The sequence below is a fragment of the Myotis lucifugus genome, unplaced genomic scaffold (assembly GCF_000147115.1).
Source record: "Myotis lucifugus unplaced genomic scaffold, Myoluc2.0 scaffold_157, whole genome shotgun sequence".
Lineage (NCBI taxonomy): Eukaryota > Metazoa > Chordata > Mammalia > Chiroptera > Vespertilionidae > Myotis > Myotis lucifugus.
This window is the reverse complement of record NW_005871205.1, coordinates 1,695,894-1,719,787: the sequence shown is the minus strand read 5'-3', so window position 1 is coordinate 1,719,787 and position 23,894 is coordinate 1,695,894. Positions and strand designations below refer to the sequence as shown.

At 54.0% G+C, this 23,894-nt stretch overlaps 2 protein-coding genes across 2 annotated transcripts; both read left to right on the top strand.

Annotated features, from left to right (window-relative positions):
• The first annotated feature begins 455 nt into the window (after positions 1-455).
• Positions 456-5,111, top strand: DHRS13 (dehydrogenase/reductase 13). The gene is made up of 5 exons (XM_006095570.3): positions 456-795; positions 885-1,003; positions 2,228-2,351; positions 2,569-2,880; positions 4,472-5,111. The coding sequence occupies exons 1-5, from the start codon at positions 669-671 to the stop codon at positions 4,921-4,923; spliced, it is 1,134 nt and encodes a 377-aa protein (XP_006095632.1). The 5' UTR covers positions 456-668; the 3' UTR covers positions 4,924-5,111.
• Positions 5,112-5,701: 590 nt separating this feature from the next.
• Positions 5,702-23,366, top strand: FLOT2 (flotillin 2). Its single transcript, XM_006095537.3, is given in 12 exon segments — positions 5,702-5,855; positions 12,735-12,816; positions 18,292-18,382; positions 19,339-19,432; positions 19,435-19,461; positions 19,915-20,033; positions 20,329-20,442; positions 20,544-20,663; positions 20,752-20,966; positions 21,365-21,548; positions 21,810-21,959; positions 22,072-23,366. Coding segments are annotated over 12 exon segments (1,284 nt in total). The 5' UTR covers positions 5,702-5,806; the 3' UTR covers positions 22,111-23,366.
• The last annotated feature ends 528 nt before the right edge of the window (positions 23,367-23,894 follow it).

The window sequence follows — 23,894 nt, the reverse complement described above, 5'->3', positions numbered from 1 at the left end:
AGAGTCCCAGGTTGGATTCCAGTCAAGGACACATTCCTTGGTTGCAGGCTCCATCCCTGTCCCTGGTGGGGTGTTTGGGGGAGGCAACCAATTGATGTGTCTCCGTCACATCTATGTTTCTCTCTGTGTCTCTCCCCTCCCTTCCACTCTCTAAAAAAGTCAATGAAAAAACAAATAAAATAGAAAAATTAACATAAGTAAGTAAGTAAGTAAGTAAATAAATAAATAAATAAATGGAAGGGGGGACCTGAAGGGGGATCCCAGAGCCCATGGGTACATTATATACCCCAAAAATCACTCACACACGGTATGTGGGTGCATGTACAGACCTAGAGGGCACCCTCAGCGTGCCGGTGCACACACACGCATCTAGAACGAGTTCACGCAGGCACACCTAGAGGGCGCTCCCAGGGCCCAAATGTACACACGCACCTTGGTGTTCACACAAACAAACATCCGAGGACACAGACGCATGCCTAGGGGGCGCTCGCAGGGCCCACGCACGCACACACCCCTGCACTGCCTGCAGCCGCCAGTCTTCCCCTCCACCTCCGCCTTCCGGAGATCCTCGCGGCGCCCTTCCAAGCCAGTGCGGGCTCCATCGGCAGCTGCCAGGCGGCGATCCAGGGCGGCACGGGCCTGGGCGGGAGCCCGAAGGCGCGGCCGGCATGGAGGCGCTGCTGCTGGGCGCGGGCTTGCTGCTGGGCGCCTACGTGCTCATCTACTACAACCTGGTGAAGGCCCCGCCGTGCGGCGGCATCGTGAGCCTGCGGGGCCGCACCGCAGTGGTAACGGGTGAGTGCGGGCCGGCGGGTGGCGAGGGGCCGGGGCGGCAGGGGGCGATGCCCGCCTGGCTCAGCTGGGCTCCCGCCCGCCCTCCGCAGGCGCCAACAGCGGCATCGGGAAGATGACGGCCCTGGAGCTGGCGCGCCGAGGAGCTCGTGTGGTGCTGGCCTGCCGGAGCCGGGAGCGCGGCGAGGCGGCAGCCTTTGACCTCCGCCAGGTGAGGGAAGGCCGGGGTGGGTGGGACGGCTCACAGAGGACCGAGACTTCGGGAGACAGTGGGCTGAGCAGAGCGGCCCCGGGGGATCCAGTCCAGAGAGGAGAGGTCGACTCAGTTCTGTAAGTGCCGAAGAAGAGAGAGTGCACAGGTGCCTAGTCCCACAGGGAAGGAAGGGGCACAGACCCAAGCTGGGGAGTGGACTTGCAGAAGTAATTGCTGCTTGAAGACGTTTAAGGACTAGAAGTTACATTAATGAAAAACAGTAGGGAAGGGAACAGCATATGCAAAGGCCCTGAGGCAGGAAAACGGGTCTAATTTAAGAAACTGGGGAAGGGCGGGGGATGAGGCTGGAGCATGGGGAAGTACGGAAGAAAGAAGCAAAATGAAGGGGTCAGGGCCAGGTGTAGGAGGCCCTTATAGACCTTATTGGGGGGCTCAGATTTTATAGGATGGGCAGTAGAGATCCAACGAAGGGCCCTCAGCAGGCACTGGACTGTCAGATTAGCCTTTTGGAGCCAACCTTTGGTGGCAGTGTGATGCCTAGACTGGAGGGGGCAAGAGGTTTGAAAGGAGACCAATAGGAAGTCTAGTGTAGATCTTAGGGTAAGGTAGAGGGGACAATAATAATAATACAGTAATAGCAAGTACCTACATACTGCTGTGTGCCAGGGACTATTCCAAGTATTTTACATATATTAACTCATTTAATCCTCACAACTCTGTGATATAGGCACTATTATTCTTCCCATTTCACAGTGAGAGAACTGAGACACAGAGAGATTATCTTGCTCAAGGTCACACTTTAGTAAAAAGTATAGTCAAGATTTACATCCTGCCCTGGCCAGTTGCTCAGTGGTTAGAGCATCGGCCCGTGGTTTCGATTCCCATTCAAGAGTATGTGCCTCAGTTGCAGGTTCAATCCTGGTCGGGGTGAGCAAGAGGCAGTGAATCGATGTGTCTCTCTTGCATCAAGGTTTCTCTCTCTCTCTCTCCCTCACCCCTCCCTTCCACTCTCTCTAAAAATCAATGGAAAAAAATATTCTCACCTCTTGGGTGAGGATTAAAAAAAAAATTATATCCAGAGTCTACACTCATTCATATCACTCTAATGCACAGGGGTAGATCTTAATAATAGTAGGAGGTTGACTCTCAGAATTTGGTGTCTGGGGATAGGGCAGAGGAGAGAGGTGTCTGGTAGCAAGCCCGGCCCTTGCCGCTCCACAGGAGAGTGGGAACAATGAAGTCATCTTCATGGCCTTGGACTTGGCCAGTCTGGCCTCAGTGCGGGCCTTTGCTACTGCCTTCCTGAGGTCTGAGCCACGGCTGGACATCCTCATCCACAATGCTGGTGAGAGGCAGCAGGTCTTAGGGGGGTGGGGGGCAGGGGGGGGGGGGGTGGCTGAAGGGGGATTGTTGGAGGGGCAGCCATCCCTTCCCAGCCAGGCATTGCTGGGGGGCAGTGGATATATGGGAAGGATGTCCCCTGCCACCGTCTCACAGATGGGGCCACCGAGGCCTATGGGGATCACTCCAGAGCCGTTGCTCACGCCTAGTCCCTGCCCCAGGGATCAGTTCCTGCGGACAGATCCGTGAGCCCTTTAACCTGCTGCTGCGAGTAAACCACATCGGCCCCTTCCTGCTGACACACCTGCTGCTGCCCCGGCTGAAGACATGCGCCCCTAGCCGCGTGGTGGTGGTAGCCTCAGCTGCCCACCGGCGAGGGCGCCTTGACTTCACACGCCTGGACCGCCCGGTGGTGGGCTGGCAGCAGGAGCTGCGAGCATATGCCGACAGTAAGCTGGCCAATGTATTGTTTGCCAGGGAGCTCGCCACACAGCTTGAGGGCACTGGCGTCACCTGCTATGCAGCTCACCCAGGTGAGGCCTGGCTCTTTGGCTGTTTTACTTTGATTCCCTCTCCCCATCCCTGCCCCATCCTTGCTCCCCCAGCCTCTCATTGAGCTACAGGATCTCAGAGCAGGAAGGAAGCATGTTCCAAGGAGAGACCTGTTCTTTGCTCATCTTGAAACCAGGCTTTTTTTGTCTGGGTTCTTGCTCTCCTACCACAAGGTTGGATGCTGACTACTGGATAGGGCAGTGATGGCGAACCTTTTGAGCTCAGCGTGTCAGCATTTTGAAAAACCCTAACTTAACTCTGGTGCCGTGTCACATATAGAAATTTTTTTATATTTGCAACCATAGTAAAACAAAGACATATTTTTCAGTGCTGGGAATATAGCAGTGAACCGAACAAAGTAAACTCTACCATTGTAGAGTTTAGGGGAAGGAGAAACCACTAATAAATATATACACGTGTCATAGGTTCGCCATCACTGGGATAGGGTATGGCCATGAATAAGGCCCAGGTTCTCACCCCAAGGAGCCATCTATATGACTGAACTGACTATAATATGATGATAATAGCTAATGATTATTCTTTCAAGAAGCAGTTACTGAGTACCTACTATGTGCCAGGCATTAATCTCAGTGCTGGGAATATAGCAGTGAACTGAACAAAGTAAACTCTATCATTGTAGAGTTTAGGGGAAGGAGAAACCACTAATAAATGTATACAATGGCAGATGGTGATTGTGATGGAGAAAGATAAAACAGGTGAAGGGGAATATGAAATGGCAGGGTGCTATTTTATCTATGGCAGCCAAGAAAGACATACCTGAAAAGGTAACATTTGAATAGAGGCCCAAAGGAGATGAGAGAATGAGCCATGTGGCTTTCTGGGGAGAAGAGTGTAAAGAACAGAGCAAACAGCAAGTACAATGGCCCTGAGACAGAAGTGCCTGATGTGCTTGAGAAAGACCAGGGAGCCTGGTGTGGCGAGAACAGAGTGAGAAGGGGAAAGTGGCAAGCAATGTGGTGTAGAGATGGGCTGGGCCATCCAGGGTCTGCAGGTCCCCTGTAAGCACTTTGGCTTTTACTCTGAATGAGTTAACTGGTGAATACGACCTACCCCTGCCTTTAGGGAGCAGGTGACTGGGTAACAAAATCTGCCCTACGCGTATTACCATACTGCATTCTAGATAGTCTTGGCCCGTGGCTAATTAGTAATTACAATCCTGACAGTAATAATCACAACTAGTAATTATAACAGTGAAAGTAATAATCACAACTAATCTTTATCACACTCCACATCTCTAGTGCCCCAAAGTGTGGCTGGTCTACCATAGGTGTTAATAAATGTTTGCTGGTTAAACAGAGGAAGATGGGAGACAGAATTGTACCTCACAGGGAGGCACAGCATGAGCTAAATCTGGGAGGTGGGGATGTACAAGAAGTTAGGATGGAAATGAGTGAGGTCACCTAGTAAGGGCCCTGAATGCCCAGTAAATACTACCCTGGTTTCCCTGGAACTGGAGTCTGTTCCCCACTCCCTTCTAGCCCTTTTCTCACAGCTCTGACCCTGGGCCCTCACCCACGGTACAACCCACTCCTTCCTTTCTCCTGTTCACAGGGCCTGTGAACTCAGATCTGTTCCTGCGTCATGTTCCTGGATGGCTGCGCCCACTTTTGCACCCACTGGCTTGGCTGGTGCTCCGGACACCAGGAGGCGGTGCCCAGACGCCCCTGTACTGCGCTCTACAGGAGGGCATTGAGCCCCTCAGTGGAAGATACTTTGCCAACTGCCATGTGGAGGAGGTGCCTCCAGCTGCCAGAGACGACCGGGCCGCTCACCGGCTGTGGGTGGCCAGCAAAAAGCTGGCAGGGCTTGGACTGGGAGAGGATGCCGAATCAGATGAAGACCCCCACCCTGAGGACTCAGGGACCCCATCTTCTCTGAGCAGCCCCCACCCTGAGGAGCCCACCGTTTCCGAACCCCATCCCAGCCCTCAGAGCCCACCAGACCTGTCTAAGGTCACACACCGAATTTGGGTTAAAGCTGAATCTGAGCCCCAAGCCTCTTAACCCCCCGCCTGGGATGCTTGCTGTGGCACTTGGTGGCCCTGGAAAACCTTAGCTGTGTGCTGGTTCCTGGCCTGGCCATGGAGGAGTTTGCAGTTTTTACCTCCATGGTTACTTTCTGGGGCTTCAAGGTATGACCTGGACAGCTCTTTTCCTAGGGGAAGGAAATATAGGTGGTTATTTCTTCCTGAGAGTGACCGTAAGCCTAGTTTGAGAAGCTGTGTGTTGCGTGTCGTGTGCCAGACACTGCTTCTCAGGAATTTGAATGTCTTCTTTGTGAGGTCCCACCTCAGTGACGCTGAGCAGCTCTGGATGCAGGCCAGGGAGTCTGTCACTTGATGTACTGCCAATAATGGGAACTACTGAACTGGCCGCAACCACGTAGCTAGATAGTCAAATTACCCCCGTTTTACAGAAACAAGGTTAGGCAGCAGAGGTAAGAGGACTCGCCCAAGGTCTCACCGCTAGGAAGAGTAGGGACTGAGATTTGAACCCGGGTCCGGCTGCAGGGCCAGCTGCTCTAAGGTGGATGCTGGAGAGGCGGGGCCGGGCGGTTGTTATGGGGCGCCCCGGGGGAGCAGAGGGACGCTTTCCGGGTGCTTTCGGGCTGGGCCCCCCGCCATCCCGACCCGTGTGCAATAAAGCGCGTTGCCCACCAGGCTGAGCGCCTCCCGGCCTCTCTCACCAGCCGGCCCCGCCCCCCGCCGCCCCACTTCCGGCGGGGCCGCGGCCGCGGAGGGGCGCTGGCGGGCGGGCAGGCGGCGGCCGCGGGGGGCGGCGCGATTGGCTGGGCGCGGCCCGCGGTGCGGCGGGAGCGAGTGCGGGCTGCCTGCTGCTGTTGGTCCCCGTCTCTGCGGCCCCTGGTGGCCTTTGTGCCGGCGGCGCCATGGGCAATTGCCACACGGTGGGGCCCAACGAGGCGCTGGTGGTTTCAGGTGAGGGGGCAGCGCGAGGTGGGGCGGGGGCGCCCGGTCAGGACGGTGTTGGGGGCCGGGGGGCGCTGTGCCTGGAAAGGTGGGTGAGGAGGGGTGTCGGGCTGGGGAGCGACGGGGAAGAGTCGGCCAGGGAAGGCCCCCGAGGGTGGAGGGCCCCCGCGGGGGGACGAGGTCGGGACCCCGAGAATCGGGCCTGAGTCCCCTGCGCCCCGGGCGGCACCCGAGACCTTCCCGGAGAGTCCCCCACGCTCTCATCTGCGGGGCTCGGCGCCCACCGGGGCTCCTCCCCCGCAGCGTGTTGTCCCCATGTTTATTTCCTCCTTTCTCCGCCTCCCCTCTGGGCACGTTCTCCCTCCGTGGCCTTGGCGGGGGGATGGGGGGGATCCCGAACTGAAGCTGTGGGGTTCCGGGAGGGAGAGGAACAGCGGTTTGGCTGCATTCCAGCGCCCGGGACCTGGGGTGGGTCGCGCAGCTCCGGAGAGCAGGTGCCTACGTGGGGAGAGGCCCTGGGACACACCATTCCTCCGGGCGCTCGGAGCCCGTTAATCCCCAGCAGCAGGCTCGCTGGGGTTTCCTGGCACTGAGCTGGGTGCGGCCTCTACAGGTTGAGAAACCGGGATCTGGTTTGTGCTGCCGCTGTTGCAAAATGCTGCAGGCTCCGGAATTTCCGTGCGCTTAGGTGGGGCTTGAGGACTCTGCAGTACTAGGGGAGGGGAGAGGTATCTTGTCTTAAGGCTGCCTTTTAATGGTATATTTGGGTTTCTTGGAAGGTGGCTGAAGCCTTTCAAGGCACCAGCTTGTGCAGCAGCCCTGGATCGCAGGTGCCAGGGAGGGTCCGTGGTTCCTAACAGCTTGGAGGCCTCGTGTCTTACTTGCCCCCTCTCAATGCCGATTTTCAGCCTGTGCGCAGAGTTTTACAGCTGTCGACAGAAGGAGGTAGAAGCGGGTAGGCTAAGCCAGGTATTGTAGCTGCCCACCTTTGGGAAAGATTGATAAATCCATCGAAAACTTTTACCCCAGAACATGGCTACATGGCTTCTGGCACAGTCTGGATCTCAAAATCAATCTCTTCACTGGGATAGGAAATCCCCACTCTCGCTGATCAGGCTCTTACTCCTGTGGAGGAGATAAGATACTTCACTTTCCTATAGAGATAGCCTATAGGAAAGTGAAGTATCTTTCAGAAGGGAGATCCCCAGAGAACACTGAGGCCAAATATTTTGATTTCAGAGAGGAAGGGAGAGGGAGAGAGAAACATCAATGTTGAGAGAGAATCATTGATTGGCTGCCTCCTGCACACTCTACTGGGGATGAGCCATCAACTCCCGGCATGTGCCCTTGACCGGAATTGAACCCAGGACCCTTTGGTCTGCAGGCCGACACTCTATCCACTGAGCCAAACCAGCTAGGGCAACTGAGGCCAAATTTGCACCGACTTCTGTAAGACCTGGGAAGGCCTTTAGAACCCAAATCTGCATTATGTTTTTCTTTTTTCTTTTTAAATATGTTTTTATTGGTTTTTAGGAAGAGAGGAAAGGAGAAGGATAGAGAGAAACATCAATGAGAGAGAAACAGAAACTTCATAGATCATTTGCCTTCATAGATCGTTTGCCTCCTACACGCCCCCTACTGGAGATTGAGCTGCAACCGGGAGTCAGACTGGTGACCTCTTAGTTCATGGATCGATGCCCAACCACTGATCCACACGAGCCAGACTTTTTTTTTTTTACTTTTTTTTTTTTTAAGAGAGAAAAATATCAACTTGTTGTTCCACCCATTTATACACACTCTGGTTGATTCTTGTATGTACCCTGACTGGGAACTGAACCCACAACCTTGGCTTATTGGGACAATCCTTTAACGAGGAGAGCTACTTTGTTTCTCTTGTGAGTTTCTTTCTGGAAGCCTGGTCTCTGAGCTCAGGAGACAAAAGCTCCGATCTTCTTTGGAGAGGGGTGAGAGGAGCCCCTGAGATAGGCTGTTGTCAGAAACGAGGTCCTCTTGCCACAGGCCGATGCAGTGCTAATTTGGAAGCTGTTTTAGGGGTGGGGAGAGGAGGCTGTGCTGAGAATTGAGGGTGCTGGAGTCAAGGAAGGGTGCAAGAGAAGAGGGAAAGATGATGCCTAGCATAATAGTACCTTGGGGTTTGAAGTGACCCAACTGAGATGCAGCTCTCTCTTGCACATGGACTCCCAGGAGAACAGAGTAACTACTCCCAGCCCGCCCCACCTGGTTACTTGGCCTGCATCTAAGTCCAGGAGCATCTCACTAAGCCCAGTTTCAGAAGAAGGATGCTGCTATAGCTCATGGTCATCTTCACCTGAGAAGTCTGGAGGTTCTTCTGGTTGTCTAACCTTCCTCCTCCATTCTCTAATATAAAACCTTTTGCTCTTTTTCTATTTTGGGATTTTTAAAAGGGGAATCCAAATACCGTACATAATTCTCTCATCTCCATAGTAGGTCAGAGTTTCTTAACCTGGGAATTTGGATAGAATGTAGAGGTCTGTGCCTCTACATTCTATCTTTGGATGGGGAGAAAAGTGCATTTATATGTAGTGTCTCCTATGATTATGAATACTGCATTTGTTGTAATACCTTAAAAATCATTTATGGCCCAGCTGGCATGGCTCAGTGGTTGAGTGTCGACCTTTGAACCAGGAGGTCGAGTTTGGGTTTCAGGTCAGGGCACATACCTGGATTTCTGGGCTGGATCCCCAGTGTGGGGCATGCAGGAGGCAGCCGATCAATGATCCTCTCATCATTGATGTTTCTTTCTTTTTCTTTTTTTCATCATTGATGTTTCTATCTCTCCCTTTCTCTCTGATATCAATAAAAATATTTTTTTAAAATCATGTTCATCAGTACTTTGAAATTAAGCCAATTATTAGATCTACCATAGACCTTATTTAATGTATTACACTATCACACATATTACTGTGTATTACATGTCCCACTACACCACATATTTGGTTGCTTTAATATTTTTATAACGTTTAATATGATTTGTTTCTTATGAATTTTATTTTATGCATTTATGAACATTCCAGCATTGCTGGACTCCTAAGGATGTTTGTGGCTCAAAAAAAGGCTAAATCCCTCTTGTAGAGTATGGTTTTCTGGACTAATAGGAAGAAGGAAGTGGGAGAGGGAAGGATAGAAGGGAAGGGAGTTTTCCTGAGAGGGCAGAATGTGTCTGGGGAGGGGCTAAGAGTGGGGCGGAGGTTATCTAGGCGTGTTTTGTTATTCTTCAGCTTGGTGAAGGATAGACAAAGAAAAGCAAGTTGGCTTAGAAAAAGTGAGATAAAATTAGGGAGAACTGTCAGGTCTCAGGACAGTGGGAATTAGGACAGGCAAGGAAGGGACGCCTAAGTGTTCTCTTTTGGGAATGGTGCCCAGGCTCCGTGTGACCGGGAAGCTGGGCGGAAGATGCCTTCCAGAAGAGGAGGCTGCTGGGGACGGGGTAGTCTGGCAACCCCAGCTTCCTGTTGTCGCTGCCCCTGGGAACCTGGCCATGTTGCTCCTGGCCAAGGCCCAGCTTGAGCTGTGTGTGGCCGCCTGCTCCCAAGGTCAAAGACTGAGTTAAAGGTAAAGGGTGGACATCCCCCTAACCGTCACCCCAGACCTCCCCCTAGCCCATCCCACCACTACTGCCTCCTCCCCCAGCACATGGAGCAGTGCCCTGGAGCTGGCTGGAGGCCGCCAGGCCCCGCCCCCCACCAGGCCAGAAGAAGTGAAACAAGCTGTGATTTTTGACCTTCTTCCAATCTCATTGGATGCTGAGATGGTTCAGGTTTCAGATGGACTGCTTGTCCTTAGAGGCCTCCCATACCCCACTCCCCAGGGCAGGGAAGCCTGCAATAGCTTCTATTGGACAGCAGCCCTGTGAACAGGTATTTTCACCACAAAGAAACAGAGGCCTAAGACCTCCTCTTCCTACCACTGCTCACATGTGGGCTGATCTTCGCTCCCTGGACCTCTGGCCCCGCTACTTGCCCACTGTGCACTGCAGCAGCCCCAGGAAACTGATTTGGCCGTTTCGGGAGCAGTCTCCGATGCCAGTTCATGAACCTGCAGGCCCTCTGCACTCCCGGAGGCTTTGTTCCTTCACCTCCACTCATCCAAAACGTCTCTCCAGGTTGAGTTTCTCTCCGTGGTGTCTGTTTTGGTTGCTTCACCACTCACCCAAACCTGGACTGTAGAGCTACACCAATACGGTATTCAGTAGCCACAAGTGGCTACTTCAATTTAATTAATTAAATTAAAATTCATTTCCTCAGTCGGAGCAGCCACGTTTCAAATGCTCAGTAGCCACCTGTGGCGAGGGGCTGCCGTTGTTGTTCTCGGTGCAGCTACAGAGCATTGCCACTTACACAGGAAGCTCTTGAGAACTTATCCCTCAACGTCAGCCACTGCAAGAGGCTTCGGCCCCATCTCCCTGACCCCAGCATCTTCCTCCTTGTGCAAAGTAGTGTTTCTAAAATGCAAATATATAATTTTATATTTATAAAACTAAAAATAGGGTTTTTTTTAATTTATTGATTTTTGAGAGAGAGAGGGAGGGGAGAAAGAGAGGGAAACAGCAATTTGTTCCACTTTTTTATGCATTCATTGGTTGATTCTTTTTTTTTAATATATTTTATTGATTTTTTACAGAGAGGAAGGCAGAGGGATAGAGCAGGGGTCCTCAAACTACGGCCTGCGGGCCACATGCAAATACAAATATTGTATTTGTTCCCGTTTTGTTTTTTTACTTCAAAATAAGATATGTGCAGTGTGCATAGGAATTTGTTCATAGTTTTTTTTTTAACTATAGTCCGGCCCTCCAACGGTCTGAAGGACAGTGAACTGGCCCCCTGTTTAAAAAGTTTGAGGACCCCTGGGATAGAGAGTTAGAAACATTGATGAGAGAGAAACATCGATCAGCTGCCTCCTGCACACCTCCTACTGGGGATGTGCCCGCAACCAAGGCACATGCCTTTGACCTGAATCGAACCTGGGACCTTTCAGTCCGCAGGCCAACGCTCCATACACTGAGCCAAACCGGTCAGGGCCCATTGGTTGATTCTTTTATGGGCCCTGACTGGGGATTGAACCTGCAACCTTGGCATATAGGGACTACCCTGTAATCAAATAAGCTACCTGGCCAGGGCTTGTTGCTCCCCAGTTTAAATCTCTGTGTGGTCCCCCATATCCCATCTCTCTCTCTGTCTCTTTCTCTCTCTCTCTCTCTCTCTCTCTCTCTCCCCAGTTTAAATCTCTGTGTGGTCCCCCATCTCCCATCTCTCTCTCTGTCTCTTTCTCTCTCTCTCTCTCTCTCTCTCTCTCTCTCTCTCTCTCTCTCCCCCCCCAGTTTAAATCTCTGTGTGGTCCCCCATATCCCATCTCTCTCTCTGTCTCTTTCTCTCTCTCTCTCTCTCTCTCTCTCTCTCTCTCCCCAGTTTAAATCTCTGTGTGGTCCCCCATATCCCATCTCTCTCTCTGTCTCTCTCTCTCTCTCTCTCTCTCTCTCTCTCTCTCTCTCTCTCTCTCCCCAGTTTAAATCTCTGTGTGGTCCCCCATCTCCCATCTCTCTCTCTGTCTCTTTCTCTCTCTCTCTCTCTCTCTCTCTCTCTCTCTCTCTCTCTCTCTCTCACACACACACACACACACACACACACACACACACAGCTCCTTGGCCTGATACCTGAGACACTGTGATCTGCCCTCTCCATCACCAGCTTGTCCCTTGCTATGGGTCCTCATAGACACTGTTACTCAGCTACAGGAAACTATCCCTGACCCTTGACCTTGGGAGGCAAATACCCTAAGGCTTTCCTTAAAACCCCAGTTTGTGAACATGGAAATGATGGCATCCACTGACTTTTTCCCCCAAGTCATACTGCCTTTGTTTTGTGTTTTTAATAAACAATCACATTTCCTTTGAATCATGTTTCCTGTACATTTCTTTTCACTACAAGTGAACTGCCCCTCCAGCTTTTATGCAAGTTTTCTTGAACTTGAGTAGTTTTGGCATTTGCTGGCGGGTTCACAACAAGAATTTCAGGAATTGATTTTTCTCATTTTCTGTACAGTGAGCACGCGGAACATGTCCACGGCATGAATCTGGGTCCCCGCCAGATCCACATCCTGTTTAGTTGATACATAGTTCCCAGGAGCACTTTCTTTTTAGACCTTTTCCCTTTATCTTCACTCTTCCCATCGGTACCATGAGTTGGCCTTTGTGTTGAGGTCTTGCCTTCTCTATCTGCTCCCACAAGAGGAACAAAGTCACTCTGAACCCCTGGGAATATAGGACAGCCTCACCGAGGTGTGTCTGCCAGGCTTGGGCAAGGCTCCCACCTTGGCTGTCTCCCTCCCTCCCAGCAATCTCCCCGTGTGTGAGGGGTGGGGGGCTGCATTCCCTCCCTGTCTGCACCTGCCCTGACAATAGGTGAATTGCTTGGCATTACAATCATCTCAAAAAAAAAAAAAAATAGGTCCCTCCTCCTCGTCTTATCTCCTTCAAGACAGGACTTATCACCTTCATTTCTGTATTCCTAGCAGAGAAAATACCCTACTTCTTTGCTAAATTAATGGCTGACTGAAAGATTGAAGCTTTTGCTGCTCACTCCTGCCCATGGACCTCTCCTGTTCTCTGAAAGCACATATGTTCTGATCTACTCATTGGATATCCTCCTTTTTATGCAAACTGCCTATCTACCTAACTAGATTCCAAGACCCTTAAGGGCATGTCTCCCATTTGTATGTAACCTCAGCACCTGGCACTCAAAATGCGATTTAAGTGTCTGAGCAGGTAAAGGCCCAGGGTTGCTGTTGGAGGGACTGGGGATAGACAAACCCGAGAGCTGATTGACAGCAATGTTTTGCTTTGTTCTCCAGGGGGCTGTTGTGGTTCGGACTATAAACAGTATGTGTTTGGCGGCTGGGCCTGGGCCTGGTGGTGTATCTCTGACACTCAGAGGTAAGGACCTGGGGGCTCAGGGAAACTGGCATCCTGGTGGGCAAGGGAGAGAGGGTTTTCAGCTTTCCCCTGCCTCCCCACAGATCAGCTAGAACATCTGCCACTTGCCACATTTCATTCTGGGGGTGGGAGCCTCCAGAGAAGCAGGCAGAATAGGTTGCACAGGGATGCTGGAGGTCTGTCCGTGGGCACCTCCTCCTTAGTGGGTGTACTTTTTTCCATTGGAGGCCTCGCTTCTGGCCCAGAGAATTCAGGGTCCTGCCCAGGCAGAATCCGAATGCCCTGATTTTAGCTCAAAGTTATTTGTGAAGCTTTAATTATACACCCTGTTCAGAGTGGGTCTAGGGAGGGAGAGAAGGCTGAAGAGACCCCTAACATGCACCCTCACCTTTACGGGCCCTGGGAAATGCAGGCAAGGGCTAAATAGCAGAGAATACATGTCCAGTGTGAAGTGGCTCTCTGATAGCAGTGGGTTAGAGACAGGAGTGGAGATCTAAGGAATTAGTGCCAGGGTGGGCAAGCCAGGCCTGGACTTCCTAAATCAGTGTGGAAAGACTAGAGGAAGGGATAGTTCAGCTCCCCAGAGGGACTATCATAAGGCTATACCTTCTGGCTCCTCCAGAGCCCCTGGCAGGGCCAGATTCAACCTGGACCTTTCCTGCTACCCTCACTGCCCACCCAAGAGGAGATGAGGCATCCCAGCCACCTTTCCACCATCACCCCCTCCAGGCTATGGGAGATCAGGGGAGGGACCCAGGCCAGAAGGGCAGCAGAGCTGTGAAGGTACGGGCATGTGGGGGCCAGGGGGTGTCATCCTGAAGGGGAAGTGATGGAGCTTCCAGTGGAAATCCCCTCCACCCCAGCCCCACCAGGCAGCAGATAGAAGTCCCATGGCTGCACTGAGCCGTCAGTGCCTGTGGTTCCAGGGAGTCTTTTAGTGTCAGCTAGGGTCCGGGGCTTGGGAAGATGTCACAATTTTTTAACTTCACTGATTGCCCAGTAACCCCTCCCACTTTCCCATCTCTCCCCTCACTTTGCTCTGCCTGAGTGGGATCCTGGGGCAGTGGCCGGCAAACTCATTAGTCAACAGAGCCAAGTATCAACAGTACAACGATTAAATTTCTTTTTAGAGCCAAATTTTTTAAACTTAAACTATATAGGTAGGTACATTGTTATTAACTTAATTAGGGTACTCCTAAGGCTTAGGAAGAGCCACACTCAAGGGGCCAAAGAGCCGCATGTGGCTCGCGAGCCGCAGTTTGCCGACCATGGTCCTGGGGGACTCTTTTGGCCCAAGGCCGAAAGCGTCAGGGAGCAATCAATACTGGTCACAGCTTCCTCTCAGGAGGCTCATGGGCACTTCTGAGTGGTCCAGTTGCCCTGTCAGAAACCAGGGGTTGTCCTCTCCAGGGACACTGCCACCCCTTCCCATATGCCCTGCAGTCCTGGGACAGCAGTGTGTCCTGTCCAGGCCCCTCAGTGTACAGCGAGGCCCAGAGAATTGCAGCTTGCCCAGAGATGGGTCCTGCACGGGCAGCCACTGCTAGGGCAGCAGCTCTGTAGCTCTTGGTCCACATTCTTGGTCCCCCACTCCCGCTTCTTGCTCCAGGGATCAGAGCCCCGAGACGGAGCCACGCTTCTCTGACAGCAGGTGTGGCAGTGAGGGGTGGAGACCATGTACCTTGTCCTAGGAAACCGGTCTCACACCCAAGCTCTGCATTCTCCCTCTGTCCCACTGGCTGGGCAGTCTGAGTCTGCAGCCCCTCTCCTTCATGGGTCCTATTCTGGGGGCACCTCTTTCCCCAACCCCTAGCCTGCTGGGGGACATCACTACAAACCCAGGCCTTTATTTCCCTAGAGCCTGGATCCTCAGCCTCCTTTTCGAGGTACTTTCCACAGCTGTCCTACATGTCACCCACTCTCAGTGCCAGCTGTCTTCTCCAGGCTCTGTGAAGTCCCTTCTGCTGCACTTTGCTGCCACGTCCCATATTATCATGATATGGGCGGCTCTCTCCTTACCTGAGCGATTCCTCCACCTCTGGCATCTGAGCTGCAGCCTCCTGTTTTCCCTCCTTCCCTTCCTCCTTCCTTCCCATCCTGCTATCTCCCTCTCTCCTCCTTCCCCAGAAGAGAGCTTGGTGGTTTCCTGTCTGAGCCAGGTCAAGAGTTCTCTCCGGCCCTAGGGTGCTAGTGGTAGGAGCTTGAAAGAAGGCAGCCTTTGCACATCTGCATGGCTGGAGCCCCCAGGGGTGGCATGTGACAGTTGAGGTGAGGGTTTCCCATCCCCCCAAACTACTTGCTTCTGCTCCTCAGTCTCTGTCCTCCCTTCCTCTGGTTCAAGGCAACCTTCCACGCTGTCCACAGGCTGGCCTCTGCCTAGACCACTTCCCTATACACATTCGCGCACACACGCTGCCCTGGGGAGGCCCAAGGAGCCCAAATAGGGGGGCCAAGCAGCGTAGAGGCGCCTGGTTCTCTTTACCGTGACTCTTCTCTGCCTGTGCCCAGCATTGGAAGTTCCAACGTGATTGCTCTGTCATCTCCCAGTTGTCCCTGTGAATACTCCGGCAGGGCACACCTTCTCCCCCAGCCTTCCTTGACACCTGCACCCCCAAATCAGAAAATCCAAATTTTTCTTTGGACTTTTCTGACCCTAAATTCTTTTTTCTTTTTTTTTTTTAAATCCTCACCTAAGGGTATTTTTTCCATTGATTTTCAGACAGAGTGGAAGGGAGAAGGGGGGAGGGGGGGGGAGAGAGAGAGAGAGAGAGAGAGAGAGAGATTGGTTCCCTCCTGCACACGCCCCAACTGGGGTGGAGATCAAACCCACAACTGAGGTGCATGCCTTTGACCAGGAATTGAACCCGAGACCCTTTGGTCCAAGGGTCGGTACTCTAGCCACTGAGCAACCGGCCAGGGTCCTAAATTGCCTTCTTAGTGATATGTAGCACAGACCTTGAGCTTGTGTGCCCCAAGCAGGATTCGGTATTTCCTGTGGCTCATTAAGGCCCAGAATGACCTCCCTCTCCCAGTTTCTGGAAACACGGGTTTGCCTGTTTGGAGTGTCCCTGGTCACGCCAGAAATCTCCTGGGGAGCAGGTGGGGAGCAGCCCAGGTGCCCTGTGCACAGGTCTCCAGACCAGATCATAGGTCCAGGGCATCAACAGGCTCTTTTCCCAGCCCAGCAGCCACTCCTGGGAAGAGTATGGGGGCTAGAGAAGAGACCCAGAGGCGGCAGGCCAGCACGTGGGTGTCTCTGTCCCCCTACAGCCCTAGGCTGAGCTGGCAGTGGGGGGCTAAAGTATGGAGAGCAACCCTGCCCCCAGGCATCAGGCATCGGTGCTTCTCTGGTAACCACTGTGTGTGTTTGCTGTGTCCCCCTCCTACCCCTTTCCTGCCCCTACCTCTCCCTACCCCCGGCTGCTCCTCAGACTGTCTCTGGAGGTTATGACCATCCTGTGTCGCTGTGAGAATATTGAGACGTCGGAGGGGGTCCCGCTATTCGTAACAGGGGTTGCACAGGTAATAACCCACCTGCTTCCTCCTCTGTGTCTAACCTTCTCTCTTCCTGCCCTGTGGGGCCTGGCAGGCAGGAGCCAGGTGGACTCCCCTCCTGAGAGTGTGCCTCCCTCCTCTCTGTTTCCACCTCTGCTGGTCTGAGTACCAGGATAGATCCCTGTAGATCCCTTGTAGATCCCTCACCCACTGGGGCTGCTAGTGGGGAAAGAACGATGGATCTGGAAGCTCTGGCAGAGTCTGCCAGTTGGTGTCCTTGGATGCCAAGCCTAAATTGGGAGTGCGTTGAGGCAGGAGACACAGGCCCTCATGTAATAGAGCTGGGCTGTCTGGGTTGAGTGGGTTCAGTCCTGTCTACAGCTGATGAAGTCCTGGTCCTCCAGGTACCGCAGAGCCCCTTGCTAGCCTCTTCTCCAGGCTGACGCCCTAGTGTCAAGCCCTAGCCCCCTCCTTGCAAGGCCAGAAGATAGGTTTCATGGGGAGTTCTACTCACCCAGCCCCTTTGACCCCTTCAATCTTCTTGACAGGCCTGAGCAAAAAGAGCCTTGGCCGTTCCTTACCCCTAATGCTTTGTTGAGGGGCCTTTGAGCAGATCTCTTGTCACTGGGCTTTGTTTTCCCATCTGTGAAATGGATGGGGAATCGTGTCCTCTCTGTTCCAGGTAGGGATATGGGAAAGGCAAGTAAAACAATATGAGGGCACTTGGGGATTTTTGGGAAAAGAGTGTAGAGAAACCCGAGCTTTATGATGAATATGCTTTTACTCTGAAAAGCAAGTAACCTGGTGTCTCACTCTTCATTGCCATGTCGCCAGAGCTGATGGAATTCATTCCTAGGCCAGGGCGTTTAGTAACTCCAGGTGCTCTCCTGTCATGTGCAGGTTCCCATTACAAGAAGAGACCTAAGCGTCCTCTTACCCAGCCCCTTCCCTCTGCGTGATATTGCCCTTCAGCCTTTTCAGGCAAAAGCTGTACTGCTAATCCCTTCCTCCCCCTGCAGCCATCTCCAATTGGGAAGGGGACCGCCCATCGCACTTGCCCCTTGTAGCCGTAAGAGGGCAGGCGTCAGCACAGAGGCCTGAGAAGCTCAGAGCACTTCCGACAGGGCCCTGGCCTCCCGCACCTCCTGTCTAAAGCAGCCCCACCTGCCTCCAAGTCCACTACTCTCCTTGAGATAACTGCAGATGCCTCGGTCCTTTTTAAACTGGTCATGTGGACCCGTGAGGCCTCAGATTGTCTGGGTAGAACAAGCCTTTCTAGTACTCTTGGGCCAGGAAGCTCTAGTGTGGCCCCATTCCCAACTTGACCACTGGGCCCAACCCCAGAGGCTAAGCTTCACATCGTAGTCTGCTGGCAGGTGGAGAGACCAGGCAGGGCTTCCCTGGCAAGGGGCAGAGGCAGGATCCCCTCATCATGGCCCAGCAGTGGGCACTCCCAGCCAGTCAGATCATCGAGCAGAGCTTGTAGGCAGCCTCCCGGGGCATCCTGGGGGCTGAGCACACCCAGGGAACAGGCGAGGGCCCCTAGGGAAGGTTCAGATGGCACCCCTGAGCAACCTACCCAGCACAGCCTGGGGTACCAGCACTTTCTCGCTCTCCCGGGATACACACACACAGCTGCTCCTGGACTCTCCCCACCCTTCCACCAGCCCAGACCACCACAACCACTTCTTCTCTGCTTCCTTTTCCCACTCTTTAAGCCAGGCCCATTTCAGTAGAGGCAGTATATACAGGAATAGCCACTCACACTCCCCCTGGAGGCACCTGCATCACCCTGCCCTGCCTTCCCACCCATCCCCTTCACACACACTTCCAGCCACGACCCCGTGGGGATCCTCCCCACCCTTCCTGCAGCAGGACCGCTGGCCAGTCCCAGCCGGAGCAGTGAGGTATTGGACTCCTCCCCCACACCCCAGGCCCTGGGCCCCCAGACCCATGCCCCTGTTTTGCATTTCTTGGCAGGATTACCCTAGAGATTATGACGTTGCAGCCCCGCTGCGAGGACGTAGAGACGGCCGAGGGGGTAGCTTTAACTGTGACGGGTGTCGCCCAGGTATAGTAACTCAGCAGCCCTGCGCATGACCGTTGAGCTGCCTCATCCTGTGCTGGGATTTGGGGGGAGGAGAAGACAACAGCCAGGGGCATTCTCTCCAGCACCACTACCCCTGCCCCCCCTTCCAAAAGAGGGTCATCGCCACTGGAACGTGCTCTCTTGGCCCCTTGGCCGCCCAGCAGAACTAACAGACACCCCTTTTCTCCTCAGCGGGCCTGCGAGGGACAGAACCGGTGCTGAGGGCTCCTGTCGCACTAACCCCGTTCTTTGCAGGTGTCGGAACTGCCAAGCCCCAGCATCCAGGCCCTTCCCTGTTCCCTGGGCAGGGGGCTGGAGGTGTGGGGACCAGAGGATGAGGTCATGTCAGGCGGGCTCTGGAGTCAGAGACTTATATTCCCTGCTTGGTGCCTGGGTGAGGGGCTTCCTGCCCTCGTCCACCTCTCAACTTCAGAGAGCAGGGAGATTCAGCAGTGTTGTAGGCCTCTGGTGAGGGGTTTGGCTTAGTATCTCAGGAAGGGTCTGGGTGGCACCCCTGGAACCACCCCCTGCCCCGTCTAGGCTCTCTTTCCTAGTGTGTTTGTTTCTGTCCCTGTTGTTCATTGTCCTTTTTGCAGTCTCTGCCCCTCAGTCTTCAGGTCTCCCACCTGTGGGGAGCCTGCAAGGGAGGAATTGGCTAATGAGGGACAAGCATGTGGACTGGAAGGGTGAGGGGACAAGCCCCACATGCCCAGGAGAGAGGCCACATCAGGGCCTGGGCTGCCAGGAAAGATGAAATTTCTCAGTGTGAGAATTCTTGTGTGCTCTCCCCACTAGAGGCCTCAGACAGACTCCACTCCCGCCCCCAGACCAGGTCTGAAAAAGGAGGGGAGGGACATAGCCACCATCCTCCACACTGGGTCTGGGGCCTCCGTCTGCTCCCTTCATCCTGGCTCAGGCGCCTTTGTGCCCACTGGCAGGTGAAGATCATGACGGAGAAGGAGCTTCTGGCCGTGGCCTGCGAGCAGTTCCTGGGCAAGAATGTGCAGGACATCAAGAATGTCGTCCTGCAGACCTGGAGGGGCACCTGCGCTCCATCCTCGGTGAGACCCTGCCCAGCCCAGGGGCCCCTCTGCTGCCCTGGAGGAGCATCACAGGGCCCCAAACCAGGGCCAGGGAGGGGTGCAGGAGGGGGTGGGGGGCCTGTCAGACCACCGAGGTTTCTAGATGAAAAGCTGAAACATTTTCCTCAAGTATTTCCTTTCAGAACTTCAGGTGACTTGTGTGAAGGAGAGGGCATTAGGTGGGGGCGGGGGGGGGGGCGGTGAGGGGCTGCCAGTCTGATCAGGCACCTAGTGCTGCTTAGAACACTATTCTTCATCCAGCCTGCACTCTGCAGAAGGCAGCTTGGCGCTAAGCACTGTTCAGAAGAAACCGGGAAGACCCAGCTCAGACCGCACAGCCCTGCATAGACTCAGACCTCTGCTTGCATGCCTCCTCCCTTTCCTAGCCGGCTCGGTCCCTGTGGAGCCAGCCCATGATCCTTCTGCCCCCAGGGACCCTGACTGTGGAGCAGATTTATCAGGACCGGGACCAGTTTGCCAAGCTGGTGCGGGAGGTGGCAGCCCCTGACGTCGGCCGCATGGGCATCGAGATCCTCAGCTTTACCATCAAGGTGCGATGGATGGGAAGACTGCAGTCCCCTACAACCACTGGGCGTGGGGGACTTGGCAGGAGGGGACCTTTGTGCTTATAACTGTTCCTAGGGAGCCTTGGCCAGGTGGCCTCGTCATTAGAGCGTCGTCCCAATACGCCAAGGTCACGGGCTTGATCTCCTCTCAGGGCACATACAAGAAGCAGCCAATGAATACATCAATAAGTGGCACAACAAATCAACGTTTCTCTCTCAAATGAATAAAAAATGTTTAAAAAATGTTCTAGGGATGACTCCCTCTTCCTTCCCTCCCCAGGATGTGTATGACAAAGTGGACTATCTGAGCTCCCTGGGCAAGACGCAGACGGCGGTGGTACAGAGGGATGCTGACATCGGGGTGGCCGAGGCCGAGCGGGATGCAGGCATCCGGGTATGTGGACTTCCCTTCCCGCCCCCAGGGACCGGGAACTCAGGGGTGGTGGGACCATGGTTACTCAGAGGACCCTCAGCACCTACCCTTCCTGATTCCAGGAAGCCGAGTGCAAGAGGGAGATGCTGGACATGAAGTTCATGGCAGATACCAAAATCGCCGACTCCAAGCGAGCCTTCGAGCTGCAGAAGTCAGCCTTCAGTGAGGAAGTCAATATCAAGGTGAGGAGCCAGAGGGCACCTGAGTTGGGGCTTAGGACTCAAGACTTGGCCACTAGCCTCTGACATGCTCACCACACTTCTGTCACAGACAGCTGAGGCCCAGCTGGCCTATGAGCTGCAAGGGGCCCACGAGCAGCAGAAGATTCGGCAAGAAGAGATTGAGATTGAGGTTGTGCAGCGTAAGAAGCAGATTGCAGTGGAGACACAAGAGATCCTGCGCACAGAGAAGGAGCTGATTGCCACCGTGCGCCGCCCCGCGGAGGCAGAGGCGCACCGCATGCAGCAGATAGCTGAGGGCGAAAAGTGAGTGCTGCTGGGCGTCAGGGGCTGGGCGGCAGACAGACTCCTCTGCCGTGCACGCACTCCCTCCACTCTGCTGACCACAGTTTAGAAGCCAGTGCTCCATCCTGTTTACTCACTGTGACGAACATGGCATCATTGTTAGAACTGAATTAGATAAAAGATGTTTGAGGGCCTGGAATGGTGCTTGACACAGCATCCTGGTTAACCTCCTCTTCTGTTTGCATCTGGAAGCCCATACCTCTCCCTGGCCAGAGCCAGAATGCCAGGGCACCCCCTTCACGGCCCCACCCTGACACCACCTGCCAGAGCAGAGGGCTTGAGGGTTTGCTGGCCCCCAGACAGGGCTTGAGGGACCCCTGGTACAGCCCACTGATCCTGCCGCACCTGGACTCCCTCAGGGTGAAGCAGGTCCTCTTGGCTGAGGCAGAGGCTGAGAAGATCCGAAAAATCGGTGAGGCGGAGGCAGCAGTCATCGAGGCGATGGGCAAGGCAGAGGCTGAGCGGATGAAGCTCAAGGCTGAGGCCTACCAGAAATATGGGGACTCAGCCAAGATGGCCATGGTGCTGGATGCCCTGCCCCAGGTGAGTCCCAGCCGGGCAAGTGCAGGAATTTCTCTGGGCCTTGTCAGGAACACAGCGACAGGCTGACTAGAAGGATTAAATGGGGGAGTATTCAGCAGGAGGGGGAACCCTACAACAGGCATCCAGACTATGGCTTTCAAATAAGGGCCACTCAGGCTGTTTGGGGGTTTAGGTGAGATGGGGAGGGGAGAGATGCTGGGCAGGGCGAATGGACGGAGACAGAACCAACCAACCAAGCTCTCCTCCCACCCGACCTCCTAGATCGCTGCCAAAGTCGCAGCCCCATTGACCAAAGTCGATGAGATTGTGGTCCTCACCGGGGACAACAATAAGGTGACATCAGAAGTGAACCGACTGCTGGCCGAGCTGCCTGCCTCCGTGCATGCCCTCACGGGCGTGGACCTATCCAAGGTGTGTACTTGGCTCGCTGTGATGAGGTTGCCTGGGTAGCTATTGGACTGACCCATGTGGAACGGTTGTGGGCCCCAGAGCCATGGCCTCATGGCATCTCCCATCCTTACAGATACCCCTGATCCAGAAGGCCACCGGTGTACAGGTGTGAGGCTCCCGAAGAACCCACACCCTTCAGCAGCTGCCCGCTCCGCCCTCCAGCACCTGTTTCAATACTGCAGGAACAACGGGAATGTTACTGACTCTGGTGCCTTATTTGTAGGGACCAGAAGTGCTGCGTGTTCAGGCCTTCTCTGGCTGTCTTCCCTTCTCCTGTCCGTCTCCTCCCTCTTCTCCTTTACCCCACACCCTCACACTCACTGCCATATTCATCTGGTGTGTCTCTTCACCCTCATCTTCCTGTACATATGCCTCTTCCTTCGTCTGTTTGTCTTTTTCTCTCCCTCTTTCCTCCCACCCATCCTTTACACACATCATGTAATTTAAGCTGAAGATGTTTATTATAATCACTGTCTGTCTGTAAGGGGTGGCCCTGCTGCTCTTCAGAATCCTGGTGCCTTGAAGTTCTCTGTGCATCCTCCCTGTGGCCTTGTCCAGACCTCAGCATGGGTGCAGGGGGTCTGGGTAGAATGGCCACCTGCCCCTCTCCTGGCCTGGTTTTCCAGCCCTAAACCCTCCCCTGGGAAGCCCCAGCCTCACTCACTCTAGCCCCTCTGGGCCAGTAGCAGTGGCCTACAGACCCAGGCCATTGTCCTTCACTTCCCACCTCCCCAACCCCAGGTCTGCTCTCATACCTTACCTTTCTACCCACCCCAGGGGCACAGAAGCAAGGCCTCCTGTCTATAACAGCTCTCTCAGTTGACTACTGCCTTAGGAGGCCCCTGCTCGTGCTCAGGGAAGTCCCCCTCATGGACATGTCCCTGCTGGAGTGAGGCTTGGTCCCAGCTCTGCTAAGTCTTTCTGGGATCAGGGTCTAGCCCTGTTGGGGACTAGAAAGTCTGTAGACCCTCCTCCTGCTAGGGCTGCTCTGTTCTGGGTATGAGGCCAGGCCCTTCCAGTGGGCAAGGCTGTGCCAACCCTGTACAGAATCGAGTGCTGTAGACTGGTCAGACTTCATACTCCTTGTGCCATCTTTCTTCCTGGCCAGAGTGATAGGGTCCCAGCCATGGGAGCAGCCCAGCCCTCTGTCTCCTTGCTCTAGTGGAGGCAGGGAAGCCCACAGGCCAAGCACCCAGGGGTGCTGTGGATGTCCTGTGGTCCCAGTCCCCCACCCCTGGCACGGGCCCTGCCCCAGCCTGTGTAGCTGTTCCTGCATGTGGATGCTGCATGTTTGGTCTGGGGCTTGGATGCTGCACTGCCCCACTGCCTGTCCCTTCTGGTAAAATAAAGATCTGTTATGCCAATGCCCTATAGTGTGTCTTCTGTGACTGGGAACCAAGCACTAACAGAGAGCCCTCCCATATACACCTTCAGCCTGAAGGCTGTACTTGGTCTGTCTTTCCCGCCCCAGCCACTTGAGGGCATCAGCACACTTGCCGTGTCCCCAATAGTATCCTGAGACAGGGCAGCCATTGGCCTAGCTGCTGAGGCTAGACCTGAGCTCTGGGAGACCTGGCTCCATTTCGGGCAGAAGAATAAGGGGCTCTCAGGTCCACTGTATCTCTCTGGCCATCCTGAGCCCCACTCAGTAATGGAGTCCACGTCTCAGGCTTAAGCATGAACTCTGGAGTGAGGCTGCTTCGGTTTAAATTTTAGCTCAGTTGTTTATGACCTATGTCATCTTGGACAAGTAACTTCATCTTTCTGGGCTTCAATATTTACTCATTTTACAAATTTATCTAACGCTTGCTGTGTTCCAGGTATTGTCCTAGATGCTGAGGGGACTGCAATGAACAGAACAAATCCATCGCTTTTAGAGCTTGCACTCAAGTAGGG

What these genes read in the sequence shown, in the direction of transcription:
- DHRS13 (XM_006095570.3), top strand. Translation starts at nt 669, where the DNA reads ATGGAGGCGCTGCTGCTGGGCGCGGGCTTGCTGCTGGGCGCCTACGTG. An exon ending in CCGCACCGCAGTGGTAACGG is followed by an intron (nt 796 to 884) that starts GTGAGTGCGGGC and finishes CGCCCTCCGCAG; the next exon opens with GCGCCAACAGCGGCATCGGG. An exon ending in CAGCCTTTGACCTCCGCCAG is followed by an intron (nt 1,004 to 2,227) that starts GTGAGGGAAGGC and finishes GCCGCTCCACAG; the next exon opens with GAGAGTGGGAACAATGAAGT.